General features: G+C 40.1%; 1 protein-coding gene across 1 annotated transcript in view; it reads left to right on the top strand.

The window, feature by feature from the left end:
* LOC120534639 (zinc finger protein 160-like) overlaps positions 1-16,541 on the top strand; it is a 40,583-nt gene continuing 24,042 nt past the window's right edge. Inside the window, exons 1-2 of the mRNA XM_039762229.1 lie at positions 1-96; positions 13,684-14,764. Coding sequence (XP_039618163.1) covers positions 14,332-14,764 — 433 coding nt within the window. The 5' untranslated portion in view covers positions 1-96; positions 13,684-14,331. The remainder of the gene's footprint in view (positions 97-13,683; positions 14,765-16,541) is intronic.

Below are 16,541 nucleotides of genomic sequence, written 5' to 3'. Positions count from 1 at the left end.
TGAGGCGAACCATGAAAGTGTTATGGTGATTCTCCCACCGGGAACGTTGAATTGGTGTCACACTGCACGGGGTAGCAGGTGCTCGATAAAGAAACGGTATGTACTTCTATGAAATCGAGAGGGAAGTAACATGCAGATTTAGGGGACGCCACTTAACAGATCATGGTTTTCAAGTTCCACGTCAATGGCTGTTCTAATTTCTATTGTGTGCAGGGTTTGTCTGTTTTGAGGTGTAGAACTGGGAGGACGCGCAGCATGTTTTGTTTTTATGTACGGCCGGATTCAACTTGCCCGGGCGTAGCGAGTGTGTAGTAAATATCTCAGTGAGCTTACGTGTCAGCTAGCCGATCTCTGTGAAAACGACTAAACACATGTTTATTTTCCGGCCCAAATCCCGTATATAAATCACCCATACAGACGCCGATCACTATTAAACAGTGTGTTCCGTCCTCATATTTACGCTGAGACCTCGGCTGATTTTCTTCATAAAAATAAAAAGTGCAATGAATTGTAGGCTTCTGACTTTAATAAGATGCCCAATATGGTTGGAATGTATTTAGTAACAATGCTGCGGATGAAGAAACCTTCATTTTCCCCACACTTCATTGTCAGTCAGTCAGTCAGTCATCTTCTAACCCGCTATATTCTAACACAGGGTTACGGGGGTCTGCTGGAGCCAATCCCAGCCAGCACAGGTCGCAAGGCAGGAACAAATCCCCGGGCAGGGCGCCAGCCCACCACAGGACACACACACACACAGACCAAGCACACACTAGGGACAATTTAGGATTGTCAGTGCTCTCGGAGGAAACCCACGCAGACTCCACGTCGGACCTGGGAACCTAACCCAGGTCTCCTTACTGTGAGGCAGCAGCGCTAGCAATGCGCCACCGTGCCGCCCACACTTCATTGTGTTGTAGATTTATTTGTAAATATTAATAAAATTGCTTACCTTTCTGAAAATATGTTTTCATTTTGTCATTATGGACAATTGAGTACAGATTGATGGGCATGAAAGGCAAAATTATCCATTTAAAATTAAATGTAACAAAATGTGCAGAAAATGAAGGAGTCCAAATACTTTCTGAATCGACTATATGTATATGAGAGATATGTGTTTATGATATACTTTTTTTCTGTTACTAGGAAATGTGAAGTGGTGGCTTGGGATCCAAACTTGTGTGAAACTAATGCAGTTTAAGAGAATAAATAACATTAGTGTCACTGAGAGAGTTTTTTTCTAGTTTACCAAAGTAGAAGTCTTCACTTTGAACTGTCAGTTGTACCCTCTGACAATTGTTCTTCATAGCGGAGGCAATTCAACTTGAGAAGACAGTCAGTTTTTGAATTGTACACTGGGGCAGTGGGATGCTGTTGAGCCATTTTTTGTTGTATTCACAAGGATGCTGTAAACCAAACCAGTGTTTGATAGTCGAGGAAAAGTGATTTGAAAGACACAGTTAATTAAGAATAATGTCTGCTTGGGTTAGGTTTGCACATTTGTAAAGTTTTAGTTTTAGAGTTAATGTACCCACTTTAATGGCTTTTATTTGATAAAGTCTGTAATGTTGGCATTTAGCATATTTCCAAGCAGTCTCATCACAGGCTCTTTGGACCTCTGAGAGGCTCCGGTCATAGCTAATATAATGAAGCAACAAATGTCTGCTGGTGAGAATCTGTCCAGTTTCAGATCTGTGCCTTCCCTTTCATATTATAAAATGGACTGAGATCAGGTATTCTAACAAATTGTGAATAGAGTCAGGGCTATTTGTGCTGGTAAAGTATTTTTAAAAATGTTTTCTCTCTGTAACTTGAGGCAGGTTTTTCTTTTTGACTAACTCACAGTAAAGTGTCAAATATTTAAAAGGATTGTGTACACTGTGGTTGTGACAGACATCTGAGGTGAGTAATTTGTGATCCCAAGTAAGAAAACAAGTTGTTCATAAGCATTTATATTTTTCATGTGGAATTCTATTTAAGGTAATCCATTTCTTTGGATTGTGACCTGAGAATGGAGATCCTCTTTTATTTGTGAGCTGTGTTCTGCTCATAGTTGGTACCTGATGACATCCTAAATGAGTGATTATAGACTGCCCTTTTGATTTATGACTGTACTGAATTGTTTGTTATTCCAGTACTGTAAACGGTGTGATATTATATGTCAGTGGTTCACAACCTGCGGGGCGGGCCCCCCTAGGGGGGCGTGAAGTAACAAAAAGGGGGGTGCGAAGATAAGAAAACAGGAATCGAAAATACGAAAAATACATCTATTGAAACCAAAACAAATTAACTTAAACTACATTCTGATACTAAAAAAATGAATATAGAGTTAGATAAATGTTGATAAAAGTTAAGTAGGTATAATAAAATATGCACCTATGATATATCATTAATTAAAAAAGAACAAATTGGTATTAGTGGGCTCCTTTCATAAAAAGTTAGGGGGGCGCGATTAAAACTGTTATGAAAACTCGGGTCGCGAATACTTAAAGGTTGGGAAACGCTGTTATATGTGTTAAAAACTGTTACTGTATGTTCTGTTAGGTTTTTGCTTGCTTAGGGTTGGAGAAGTGCAAGTAAGAAAGTTGATGTCTTTGATACAAGTTCAAATGAATGCAACCCCAGATTATAGCCTACAGTCTTGATCTCAAGCTTCTCTTTCAGTATGCCAAGCTGAAGTCATTCCAGCCTGGTCAAGTCAGAATCATACATCCTTTGTCAGAGCAGCTTACCCCACTTCAGGATGATATGGAGCTGGGGCACATTCTGCCTGTGTTAGATACAGGGCAGAAATAAACCCCAGATTGGGATGGCAATCCACCACTGGGCAAGATTTTAGTTACCAATTCACCTAAGACACATTAATTAAGGGATGTAGAATTAAAACCCACAGATGGTCTGGCTTGCAAATCTTATGGAGATAGTGACTGGGGTCAGAATTTGAATCAAAGATTTTGGGGATACTGGGCTAACATCCTTGATACCATGCTGCTCTAGGTCAGAGTCTGGAGAGTTTTATTTTTCATAAGTATTATGATATATGAAACTAGCTTTATTACTTAAGGAAACTTGAAATGCTTTATTTAGTAAAGAGGTGTTCTCCTTTGAGATCATATAAAAGAATACTTATCTACTGCACTGCGCCACCCCAAAAAAAAAATAAATAAATAAATAAAAATGTAATGCCTGGCTGGTTGATATGATCAGGGCATGTGTCTGATAGGTCACTTTTATGTAACCATACATTTGATGTGTTCCTGTGCTACAAAATTTCACATCAAAAGTCCTTCAAAACGCAAGTCTAGTGAGGAAACAAAAAAAAACAAAAAACAGAGAGAAGTAAAAGATGCTATTATGCTGAAAATTATAAATTATCCCTAAAAAGTGATTTGAACAAGTAATAAACAGCAGTTGAGACTAATGCGAGTGATCGTAAAGATAAGTCAGGACAGGGCTAACAGCACTGCCTCTGGTAGCTTTAGCAGCAAAGCACAACCCCATTCTGCAGAGTCTCATAACATGACATAGGCGTGAACAATAGCATGCTGGATGGCAAAATGACTGCAGGAGATAAGGTACACCAAAAGAGAATGCAACCCAAAGGAAGGATCGCCTTATTCTGTTTTGTGCAAACGTGTCACCCCAAAGTGCTCAGTTACATGTCATATTTTTTTTTTTTGTTTTGTTTTTCTTTTGCAGCAAAGTGGCACAGCCCTCTTCAAAGTGTTAAACTGATGCTCCTTAACTGCATTGAATGAATGAATGATCTTTATTGTCATTGTCACAGGTACAACAAAATTGGAAGATGTCTCTGGTCAGTGTATTATCACATATATAAAGAAAAACGAGTAGAATATAAACAAACATTATAAACAAACATTCAGTAGTGCAAATTGTCACATCTATAAAAAAAACGAGTGAATCTAAACAAACATTATAGACAAACATTTAGTAGTGCAAATTGCATAAGTCAGTGCATAATTCATATAGCTGTCAGATGAAAGTTGATGATGTTGCATTCATCAGTTTATTACATTCATTGCAATACAATAATGAACAAAAAAGGAAAGCTGACCCAATATAAACTTTGAGATTTTTTTTTCTACTTTAATCTCTGTACCCAATGTATTATTGGCATATGTGATGTTCATAGTGTGTGAGTATGCATGTAAAACTAGTGGGGGTGTCTTCAGTGGGTTTCCTTTTGGGCCTTGACACCTAGATGTCCATGGGGATCTTATGTCGGCATTGGCATAGTAATTGTGTTTTTTTTTAATGTCACATACTGCATTTGTTTGGCAAAAAGAATGCATCCTAGTGGATTTTCTCCACAGGAAAACACGCTGTACTGAGCCCCTTGCCACTACTAAGCAGCTACCCTTTTGCTAGTTCCTGCAGACGAGACTAAGTGGTATGCTGAGGAGATGTACGCTCACTTCATGTACCATGTATCCAATAGCACCTCTCCCTCTCCCTCTGACACATTTTTAGTATTGCAGTAGCCATGACTGCCATCATAATCTTCAAAGTTGGGCATCGTACTATCAGAACACCACAACACATGGCTGAACAAAATGCATGCGTGTAATGGAAAATGACCCAGGTGATTTTTTTTTTTTAAATAAAAAAACTTTAAAACACAAAATACAAATCCTGTGGATTAGCACATTAAAATGCATAAAACTGTGTCGCATCATCACACAGAAGACTTGTATTAAAATATGCATCTGTGTAGGCACAGGAGTGATTCCGGATTAAAAGCCCCGGCCTCACTAGGATAAATTTTAAAGCACAGGGTTAGCTAGACAAATTTAATATTTCAAATATTTCCTTTAGGTCTCAGTATCTAATTAACAAATGCTATATGCAGAGATGGATTTAAGATGTACTACCAGTAACACACAGTGTAATTGCAATGCCAGCGCTTACCCACTGTTCTGGCCCTGCTATGTGCAGCTGGTGAAGCTCAACAGATTACTAAACAAAGTAACAAATGAAGAGTCAGGTGCTGAAGTAAAATAAAAAGAATTTAGTTGAATGTCTTGCTCTGTCCTGAATCACAAATATTGTGAAATGGGGGAAAAATATATAACATACAGTATCTCAGAAAAGTGAATACACCCCTTACATTTTTGTAAATATTTTATTATATCTTTTCATGGGACAACACTGAAGATGTGACACTTTGATACAATGTAAACTAGTCCGTGTACAGCTTGTATAACAGTTGTAAATTTGCTGTCCCCTCAAAATAACTCCACACACAGTCATTAATGTCTAAACTGCTGGCAAGAAAAGTGAGTACACCCCTAAGTGAAAAATGTCCAAATTGTGCTCAAAGTGTCAATATTTTGTGTGGGCACCATTATTTCCCAACACTGCCTTAACTCTTTTGGGCATGGAGTTCACACGAGCTTCACAGGTTGCCACTGGAATCCACTTTCACTCCTCCATGACGACATCACGGAGCTGGTGGATGTTAGAGACCTTGTGCTCCTCCACCTTCCATTTGAGGATGCCCCACAGATGCTCAATAGGGTTTCGGTCTGGAGACATGTTTGGCCAGTCCAGCACCTTTACCCTAAGTTTCTTTAGCAAGGCAGTGGTCGTCTTGGAGGTGTGTTTGGGGTCATTATCATGTTGGCATACTGCCCTGCGGCTCACTTTCTGAAGGGAGGGTATCATGCTCTGCTTCAGTATGTCACAGTACGTTTTGGCATTAATGGTTCCCTCATTGAACTGTAGCTCCCCAGTGCTGGCAGCACTCATGCAGCCCCAAACCATGCTTGACTGTAGGCAAGACACATTTGTCTTTGTACTCCTCACCTGGTTGCCACCACACACACTTGACACCATCTGAACCAAATAAGTTTATCTTGATCTCATCAGACCACAGGACGTGGTTCTAGTAATCCATGTCCTTAGTCTGCTTGTCTTCAGCAAACTGTTTGCGGGCTTTCTTGTGCATCATCTTTACAGGGTGGTCCAGATCTAATTATGCAGATGCAGACCCAGATCGTCTGGATGACTTTGATTTATGTGGGGATGATTCCAGTTCGGCACAAGGATGATTCTTCATGTCGTCAGTTCACACACTTCTCGATGGTCCTGGATTTTTTTGGTGATTTTCTATCTAATAAACTTCAGTTATAGCGTAATGAAAATTGCATAATTAGATCTGGACCACCCTATAGAAGAGGCTTCCTTCTGGGATGACAGCTGTTATGAAGAAAGGCAGACTTGCAATACGCTGTAGTCACTGTGGTGTGTCGGTTAGAACACAGGAACTAATCCAACCATTTCTGGAACATCGCTTTAATGTTGAGATGCCAAAATTTCACAAGAAGTAGAACAACTGTACAGGTATGTGAGTAGGTGTATGTGTGGTTCTAACAGGCAAACAACAAAATAAGACTTTTAGTACATATATACATACTATCTCACTATGCTATACACAAATGTCCAATAGATGGCACTATAGCTTTACACTTTCAACGTAAGGTGTTTGCAATTACAATTTCAATGTGGAAACGTAAAATATTAACCTAACTACTAATTCAGAACAGTTCTCTCTCCAACTTTTAACACTTAACTTCTAAATATGTACATAAGCACTTGCATTTGGTCAACAACGCACAAACTTAAACTTTCTCTAGTGGCTCCAGTAGTTCCGGCTTTCACGAGGTACATCTTAGTGATGGGTCGTTCTTGAACGATTCGTTCATTTTGAACGAATCTTTAATGTGACTCGGGAAGAACGAGTCGTCTCCTGGGAGTGATTCGTTCAGTCGCGCATGCGCATTTGCGCAACTCCCTATAGTTTCTGTATTGGAATTGATTCACCTGTTTCGAGTCTTCGGGTTTTTCGAGTCGTTCGTTCATCACGTGACAGCCCCATAAGCTTAAACTAGTATGCAGTCGGAGCCGGAAACAGAATTGAACGAAATGACTCGAAAAATGATTCGTTCATTTTGCTGAACAAGACTCAAAGGTCCGAGTCGGTAGAATGATCCGAACTTCCCATCACTAGTACATCTAACAAACTCGCATGATCACTGCACACGCCACGGTTTTCACGTGATCATGCTTCAGGAGCCTTTTAAACAACAGCCATGCAGACCAATTTGATGCAGTGTGCGGCGGGCGTATGGGCTGAACCCCACCCCTTCAACCTCTGCAGCAATGCTGGCAGCACTCGTACCTCTAATTTTCAAAAGACAACCTCTGGATATGACGCTGAGCACGGGCACTCAACTTCTTTGGTCGACCATGGCGAGGCCTGATCTGAGTGGAACCTGTCCTGTTAAACCGCTGTATGGTCTTGGCCACCGTGCTGCAGCTCAGTTCCAGGGTGTTGTCAGTCATTTTATAGCCTCTGCCATCTTTATGTAGAGCAAAAATTATTTTTTTCAGATCCTCAGAGAGTTCTTTGGCATGAGGTGCCATGTTGAAGTTCCAGTGAGCAGTATGAGAGAGTGTGAGAGCGATAACACCAAATTTAACACACCTGCTCCCCATTCACACCTGAGACCTTGTAACACTAATGAGTCACATGACACCGGGGAGGGAAAATGGCTAATTGGGCACAATTTGGACATTTTTCACTTAGAGGTGTACTCACTTTTCTTGCCAGCAGTTTAGATATCAATGGCTGTGTGTTGAGTTATTTTGAGGGGACAGCAAATTTACAACTTTTATACAAGCTGTACACCGACTACTTTACATTGTATCAAAGTGTCATATCTTCAGTGTTGTCCCATGAAAAGATATAATAAAATATTTACAAAAATGTGAGGCGTGTACTCACTTTTGTGAGATACTGTAAATGAGATTAAGCCAATATGACAAATGATGCCCAATCACTACAGATGCATTTAAAGTGTAAATCTATAGCCATCACCTACGTACTGTTACCGTAACCAGCTGAAACATTTATAGCCACCTGTCAAAAAGTATCAATTTTCCCGTGCTAGTTTATCACAAAAACAAAGTGCAAAGGCATAAGTAGATGATAACTATGTTCAAACACTAATAACAATACTGTCAAACTATTAAACAAACCATAAATAAACTTGCAAGCAGTGCTTTCTGAAGTTCGGTGTAGGCAGGTAGAATGAGACTGCATCACACCGTCATAGTGCAGTGCCCTTTTTATCCCATTTTGATGTGAAATAAAAACAGATGATACGTGAATATCCTGAGAGTGCAATGATGTGACCGGTCTGCTGTGGTTTCAACCATTTTCACTCCTTGTACTTCGTAAAGGCGAGGCCTTGCTACACGATTTTTGCAGTGATCTTCAATTGCAGACTTACTTTCCATATTCTTAGTGACCCAGTAGAAGGTGCTGGGCACTCCCACTGGCTGCAGTTGCGTAGTCTGATTCAACCAAGAAAACCGGTTTGATTTTTGTCTTAAGTCGTAGGGCAGGCACTGTGTGCAAGAGTTGAGAACTGAGCCACAAGCACAATGCATATAACGCGTGAAATAAGGAACGCAGGGGTTTCGGACCTTACAAACAGAAGAGTGGTTCATCAGTCTGATTTGTCACATTTTACCTACCATGACAGAATGAAAAAAAGAAAGTAAGGTAGAAGTGGATCTTCTCTACAAAATACAAAAGATGGGACTGACAGTATAGTGATGGACATGTACAGGATTGGCTTAAGAACAGAAAATAATCTGTGGATGGATTTTTCCTTTTCTTCCTTCTTTTTTCCAAAATTAGGCTGAGTTTGAAAGGGGGACTTAAAGATTGGTCAATGTGTTAACATGATTCTTAAACCTACTAAACTGTATTGTTTATAATGGGCTTTTTTATTTATTGTTTGTTCGGTGTCTGGGTGCTTAGAAAGGTGCCTTTGCATAAATAAAATGTGTTGTTAATATTCTTATTAATTACAGGGAGGCCAGTGCCTATCCTGATTAGATTGGGCTCAAATCACAAACCAAGCCTAGATAGGCCATTACACTAAAATGTTATTAAAACTAGGATAAACATGTAATGGATTAGTTAGTTAGATTTGCAGGTTAATTTAAAATCTGTTGGAATAAGAGGTGCTCTAAAGAGTATTAAAGTTTATATAGATGGACTGGGACAGATGAAGATTTGTTTGTTTTGTTTTGGTCCAACTTCAGGATCACCTCAAAAAATGTAATCTCTTTGAAAAAAATCCATCTGGTTTCCAATCTTCTCACAGTACAGAGACAGCCCTGGTCAGAGTCACCAAGGACCTCCTGATGGCTGCGGACCAGGGCTCTCCATCACTCCTTATCCTCTTGGATCTCACAGCTGCATTTGATACAGGAGACCATAATATTCTTCTCCATCATCTCCACCATATAATTGGACTATCTGGCACTGCTCTGGAGTTGTTCGAGTCCGATCTCACAGATAGCGCTGAGTATGTGGCCCTTGGCGATGCTAAATCTCGTACCCACACTGTCACCTGTGGGGTCCCACAAGGATGCCGACCCTTTTAAACATCTATACGCTACCCCTGGGTCACATCATCGGCAGGCATAGAGTTTCATTCCATTGCTATGCCGATGATACGCAGCTCTATTTGAGACTGGATTCGATTTCTCTCACTCCTCCATCACCCCTTTCCTTCTGCTTGGATGAGATTGAGACTTGGATGTCCAAGAACTTCCTTAAGCTGAACAGCACCAAAACTGAAGCTCTTTTAATTGGTACCCCCACCCCCCCATCGACTTCATCCTTTTTAAACTGTATTTCCTTTTCTGGTCATACTATTAACGTCTCCCCCTCTGTTACAAATTTGGGTGTCAAATTGGACTCCCATCTGTCATTTGATACACATGTTCATCACTTCTGTAAAATTGCATTCCTTCATCTTCGAAACATAGCCAAACTCCGTCCTTGCCTCTCCCTTTGTGATGCTGAAAAGCTGGTTCATGCCTTTGTCTCCTCCTGGCTGGATTATTGTAATGCACTCCTCATCGGGATACCCAACAAGAGCCTTCAAAAGCTCCAACAAATTCAAAATAGTGCTGCAAGGATCCTGATGAGGGGGCGGATATATGAGCATATTTCACCAATCCTTTGGTCGCTTCATTGGCTCCCTATTCACCTCCGTGTTGAATACAAACTCAATTTGCTCATTCATCAATGTATTCATGGAAATGCTCCACAATATGTTAAGGAACTTCTTATATTACAATCCACTACACAAAACCTCCATTTTGCAAATACCTACCGCCTTCACTCCCCTATGACCAAACTTCGTACAATGGGTGACCGAGCCTTTGCAGTCGCTGCTCCACAGCTCTGGAATGCCCTACCAGAGAGCCTAAGAACACAGCAGATTGTGGGCTGTTTTACAAGACAGTTAAAGACTTTTCTATTTAGGAAAGCTTATTAACAAGAATGCTATTAATTATTGTTGTTTTATCTCTGTTTTTATCTTCTTTTGTCTTTGTTAAATATTTTTTGTAGCACTTTGAGATTTACTACTAATGTAAAGTGCCTTATAACTAAAATGTATTATTATTATTATTACTATTATTATTAAATTTAAAGTCTTGCATATTGGGTGAAAAAAAGAAATACACAAGTGGCAGGGGACTCCTTGCTGCACACGACCAGATAGTGCACAGAAGCATTCTAAAAAACACTAACAAGATGTTGAGTTATATAACATCTTGTAGGCTGTGTGGAGTACAAGCAGAGAGGCTCCATTTAAAGTGTATCACACACCCGAGAGACTACATCTGAGGCATTGTTGTAAGAAGTACAACAAAAAGCCCTGGGTGAAGTGCAGGCATTGAGCAGGTAGGCCGATTTTAACTCTCTTAGGGTTATTTTTTTTTCTTTTGTCCCAGTGATGAATATTTTTCAAAAAAATGATAAATGTCTCTCTATTTTATGGGCCATGAGCTTCTATAGTATTTAAATTCACATAATTATGACATACCCATTACACAGCTGTGTGTCTCATCCCTTATAATCTGAAAGGCACTTTCCGGAAAAAATAGCTTGAAGTAGCCGAGTGGCTGGTAATCCGTAGTGTCCACTAGCACTCCGTGTCATTTGATGAAGTCTAGAAGCCAGCTTGCCGCCCATGGATTATGGGTTGGTGTAGTCGTCCCAGGTGAACGTTGCTGTAGGTATATCAGCTATAGAAGTGCTGTAGTGTACAGCACTACAATACATTGAGAACCGATCAGCTGGGAATCAATCACTTGATGCAGGTAGCTGTCTTTCGTTTTCAAAATCCAGATTGTTTGCATCAAAATCAGAGTCTGACAAATGTCTGTGTTGTCCTCCCAGGCGTAGGCACATCAGCTGGGGTCTGATCAGCTGATAATAATAATAATAATAATAATAATAATAATAATAAATTTTATTTATAGGCGCCTTTCAAACACTCAAGGACACCGTACACTTTACACAACACCCAACACACAATACAGTACAGTGTTTACATAGAGAAGGCAAGTTTAAAAAGATGAGTTTTAACTGAAGACTTAAACAGAGAGAATGAATTAATGTTTCTAATCTCAGGAGGCAGTGCATTCCAAAGTCGGGGGGCAGAACGACTGAAAGCTCTGTTCCCCATTGTGGAAAGACGAGCGGAAGGAACAGTCAATTTAATTGAGGAGGATGATCTAAGAGTACGGGAAGGGGTGACAATGTGGAGAAGTTTAGACAGGTATGGGGGGGCTAAATCATGAATAGCTTTAAAGGTTAGCAGAAGGATTTTAAACTCGATGCGGAACTTGACAGGGAGCCAGTGAAGTTGATGCAGAACAGGAGTGATGTGGTGAGTAGAAGGAGATCTCGTGATAATACGGGCGGCTGAGTTCTGGACTAATTGAAGTTTGTGAAGAGTTTTTTGAGGGAGACCAAAAAGAAGAGAGTTACAATAGTCAAGGCGAGAGGTGACAAGGCTATGAACAAGAACTGCAGCAGAGTGAGGGGTAAGAGAGGGGCGGAGACGGTTGATATTACGTAGGTGGAAGTAGGCAGATCGTGTAATAGTATTGATGTGTGAAAGAAAGGAGAGGTTATTATCCAAGATGACACCAAGACTTTTGGCCTGAGAGGAGGGGGATAGAGTACAGTTATCAATTATAATAGGGAGGTTATGGGATTTGGATAATGTGGATTTTGTACCAATAAGAAGGATCTCTGTTTTATCACTGTTGAGTTTAAGAAAATTAAATGTAAACCAGTTTTTGATTTCGCCAGACAGTCAGTAAGGGTGGTAGGTGGGAGGGTGATTGTGGGTGAAGTTGAAAAATAAAGCTGGGTGTCATCTGCATAACAGTGGAAATGGATATTATATTTCCTGAAAATATTGCCCAGAGGAAGGAGATAGATGGTGAACAGAAGGGGGCCCAGGACAGAGCCTTGAGGCACTCCTGAGGTAACAGATACAGAGTGAGATGAAAATGATTTGAGCTGTATGAATTGGGAGCGGCCAGAAAGGTAGGATGTGAACTAGTTATAAACATTGTGGGTGACACCAATGGAAGATAGTCTATTGCGAAGAATGGAATGAGAAATGGAGTCAAAAGCCGCACTCAAATCAAGTAGTATGAGGATAGAGAGTAAGCCGGAGTCTGCTGCCATGAGAAGATCGTTAGTTATTTTGATTAATGCAGTTTCTGTACTATGGAGTGGGCGGAAACCAGACTGGAATTGTTCATACAGGTTATTCAGGGATAAGTGAGAGTGGAGCTGTTTGGCTACCACTTTTTCTAGGATTTTGGATAAGAAAGGTAGGTTAGAGATCGGACGCAGGTTGTTAAAATTAGATGGATCGGCGCCGATTTTTTTTAAAATTGGGGTTACTACAGCAGTTTTGAATGAAGCAGGAACAATTCCAGTTGAAAGAGAAGAATGGATAATAGCAGATATAATATGGAGCAGAGATGGAAGGCAGGCTTTGACAAGTGATGTAGGTAAGGGGTCAAGCAGACAGGTGGATGACTTAGAATGAAGGATTATATCTGATATTTCTAAGGTGGAGGGAAGTTGAAAGAAAGAAAAAAAGGTGAGTAGATGGGAAGAATTCAGAAGGAGTAGTGTGAGCGGATTGCAAAGCAAGGTAGTGGTGGATACTCTCGATTTTGTTCATAAAAAATGACATCAGAGAATTACAAAAGGCATAAGAGTAGAGATGTGATGGCCACAAATCAGGGGGTTGGGTGACACGTTTGAGGAGTGAGAACAATGATTTAGTGTTGCCTTTATTCATGATGCAGGTACCTGACTTTTGTTTTCGATCTCCAGATCACTTGCATCTACACTGGAGTTTGATAAGTTAGAGTCTGATTCAGCGACAATGCACAATAAATAAATAAATAAAACACACAGTACTCTGCTTTGAGTACTTGCTTTGCTCTCTCACCAGATGTTGATGCCATTCTAGATGTTGTTTAATCTACGCTATTCTTGATCTTTGAGGGATTTGATGTCAAGTCCATGAGTCTAACAGTCCTCCTAGCTAAAACAATCTACCTATAATGCAACGGTGAGTTTTATTGACATTTACAGCTTTATTGCCTTCTGGCCATCCACAGTCACCCAACAAAACTCGACATCCACCGTAAAAGAGTTAAGAGCAGCTGGACAATGAGGAAAGGTGGGAGAATTTGACTCAAGTGTGTTTAGTGATTTATGGTGCACTTCTAATTGTATTCTACTCTGTTCAGTCCACAGAAACTATAAACTATAGAAAATGGATGAGAAGTGTCCAGCAATCCAGAAGCCCCTAGAGCTGGAATAGAGTAACCTCAGAAGAGACAAATACAAAGTCATTCATGCTTGCCATGTTGTGTTCAGCACTGCTAGCTGGCTGCTGTTTTGGACGAGTGCTGTCAGACGGACTTTCAACTTTTTTTTTGTTGCTGTACACAAAAAGACAGAAAATAGCAGCACCATTGACAGACTATCAATAAGCAGCTCAATGGATAATCAATGGGTTTAACCAATCAGAGAGCATAAAGCAACTTGGGTGAAGTCATTGGCTAAAGCATTTTGTATAAAGCACACTGAAAGGCTCTCCAAAAGCCAAAATTCACCCTTGAACAATACGAGAGGCTGTGTATATCTGTAACTGTTGTGTCTGGAACAACACCATCACCTTATCTGAAGGGGCAACAGCAGCAAGTTTGAAAGCCAAAGAGCCTGGCATGCTGCCATCTGCCCTGGACCTCCCATTCTTGTTGATAAGAAGAAGTGTTGGTTATTCTCGGTAAAGACCCACTTGCTTGAAATCCTTTGGAGCATATCCTTTCTCTGTAGGGTTGCTGGGGTAAAATGCCAGAGGAAAGTCATCCGTCAAGAAGGCTGCTGCATTAATGCAAAAAGAACCGGAAGAATCTGACACCAAACCGGAGTCTCCTTTTACCATGGAGAACAAAAGAAATGTGGGCATTAAGGAAGAAGACGACGACAATGACTGTGAATGGAAATCTGTGCAACATCAGACGATGATTCATGGCACGGAAAAGGAAGAGGATTTCAAATGGCAACCAGTAGTTATTAAAGAAGAGTTTGAGCCCACGTCTGATAACACTGACTGTCAAAAAAGTGAAATTGTAAATCATGTCAAGACTGAAGATGTTAAATTGGAGTCAGTCATTCAGAACGTGCATCCAGATGAGCAGCTAACTGGAACAGACTTTGTGGAAAATAAATCTGACAGCATCCAGAATGATTCCGTCCAGATGAAGACAGAATGTTTGGTGCTTTCTCAGTTCCCTTCATGTAAGAATGCACTTTCTGGAGAAGGTAAGAGTTAAAAATAAATAAACCTGCGTAATGTGATTTACCTAAAGGGCCCTCTCTCTGTGTCTTAGAACTTGGAAATGCTGATTTGTTTTGTTTTAAGAATTCTGAACTTAAAGAAGAGTCCATATACTTTTTGGTATTTGAAATTTCATTTCAGAAGCAAAACCGAAAATTGATTAAAGGATAAAATGAGGGAAAATAAGGTATTTTTTAATTCTATGGTAACAAACAGCAGTCATAAACTGAAAATTACACTTTTCTGGATTTATTTGTGATTCAAATAATGAAAGTGTTATCACTCAAGAACAACAAAACGGATGCATTTTCGTTGTCTGAAACCGGAGGTGGTACTTCTTCACGACAAGTGCGAACAGTCCTCCTTGCAACACGTCGACCGACGGCCTTGAAGACACTGCATTAAATCAGCAGAGGATAGACCGTTACGTTGTTTTTCGGAACAGTAAAAGAGTGACACTCCGGGACGAGGACATGACTGCAGAAAAACGGAGTCGCATCTTTCAGGTAAAGATACAAGCTTTGGAAACTTTACTTCATTGATATAGCAGTTCTTTTATGAACGTTATTGTTACTGTGAAACAGCTATCATTTGGCGATTTCATTTACTAACACTAAGTCTGGCAATTTTTATAGCGCTAGTATTTTGAATGGTTGCTCATTGACAAGAGTAACTCATGTTAAGAAAACTTTAAGTAAATCGGATTGCTTTCCTAACATGCGTTACACTTGTGCACACTGTTAATGCTCGAAACGTTTACTAGCTATAGTAGCCGTTAAAAGTCAATGAGGAACCATTCAAAATGCTAGCACTATAAAAATTCCCACACTTAGTGTTAGTAAATGAAATCACCAAATGTTAGCTGTTTCACAGTAAGTAACAACAATCATGTTCATAAAAGAACTGCTACATCAATGAAGCAAAGTTTGCAAAGCTTGTATTTTTACCGGAAAGAGGCAACTCAGTTTTTCTGCAGTCATGTCCTCGTCCCGGAGTGTCACTCATTTACTGTTCTGAAAACCAAAGTAATGGTCCATCCTCTGCTTATGCCATGCAGTGTAATTTCAAGGCCATCAGTCGATGTGTTGTGAGGAGGACTGTTCGCACGTGTCGTCAAAAATCGCGCAGAAGTACCACCTCTGATTTCTGTAGCAGAGACAGAAACTTTATTCAAACACTTCCAAAACAAACAGAAGTCTCTTTTCAGGTGTGATCCGGGCTCAGTTTCAACCCAGACGCCACAGCTCTGTCTCTCGATCAAAAGAATACAAAATCTTCCCCTTCAAAGAGGTGTGCCTCGGGAGCGGGAGCTCCAACTGGAACAAGGGATGTCTGGGAAAACAGAGAGACAAGGCAGTGAGACAAAGCACATATATATATATATATATATATATATATATATATATATATATATATATATATACACTGCTCACAAAAATTAAAGGAACACTTTAAAGAAACACATTAGATACATCAGATCTCAATATGAAGTTGGATATCTATACAAATAACGACAGGGCAATGTCTTAGGAACAAAAGGATGCCAAGTCTTTTAATGGAAATAAAAGTTTTCTGCCTACAGAGGGCTCAATTGTGTAGACACCCTAAAATCAGAGTGAAATGAAGATGTGGCAGGCTAGTCCATTTTTTCAAAAACTTAATTTCTGCTATTCAAAATGCTTTTCAGTATCTTGTGTGGCCCCCACGAGCTTGTATGCATGCTTCACAACGTCGGGGCATGCTCCTAATGAGACGACGGAT

The sequence above is a fragment of the Polypterus senegalus genome, chromosome 8 (genome assembly GCF_016835505.1).
Source record: "Polypterus senegalus isolate Bchr_013 chromosome 8, ASM1683550v1, whole genome shotgun sequence".
NCBI lineage: Eukaryota > Metazoa > Chordata > Cladistia > Polypteriformes > Polypteridae > Polypterus > Polypterus senegalus.
This window is presented reverse-complemented; position numbering and strand designations above follow the sequence as displayed.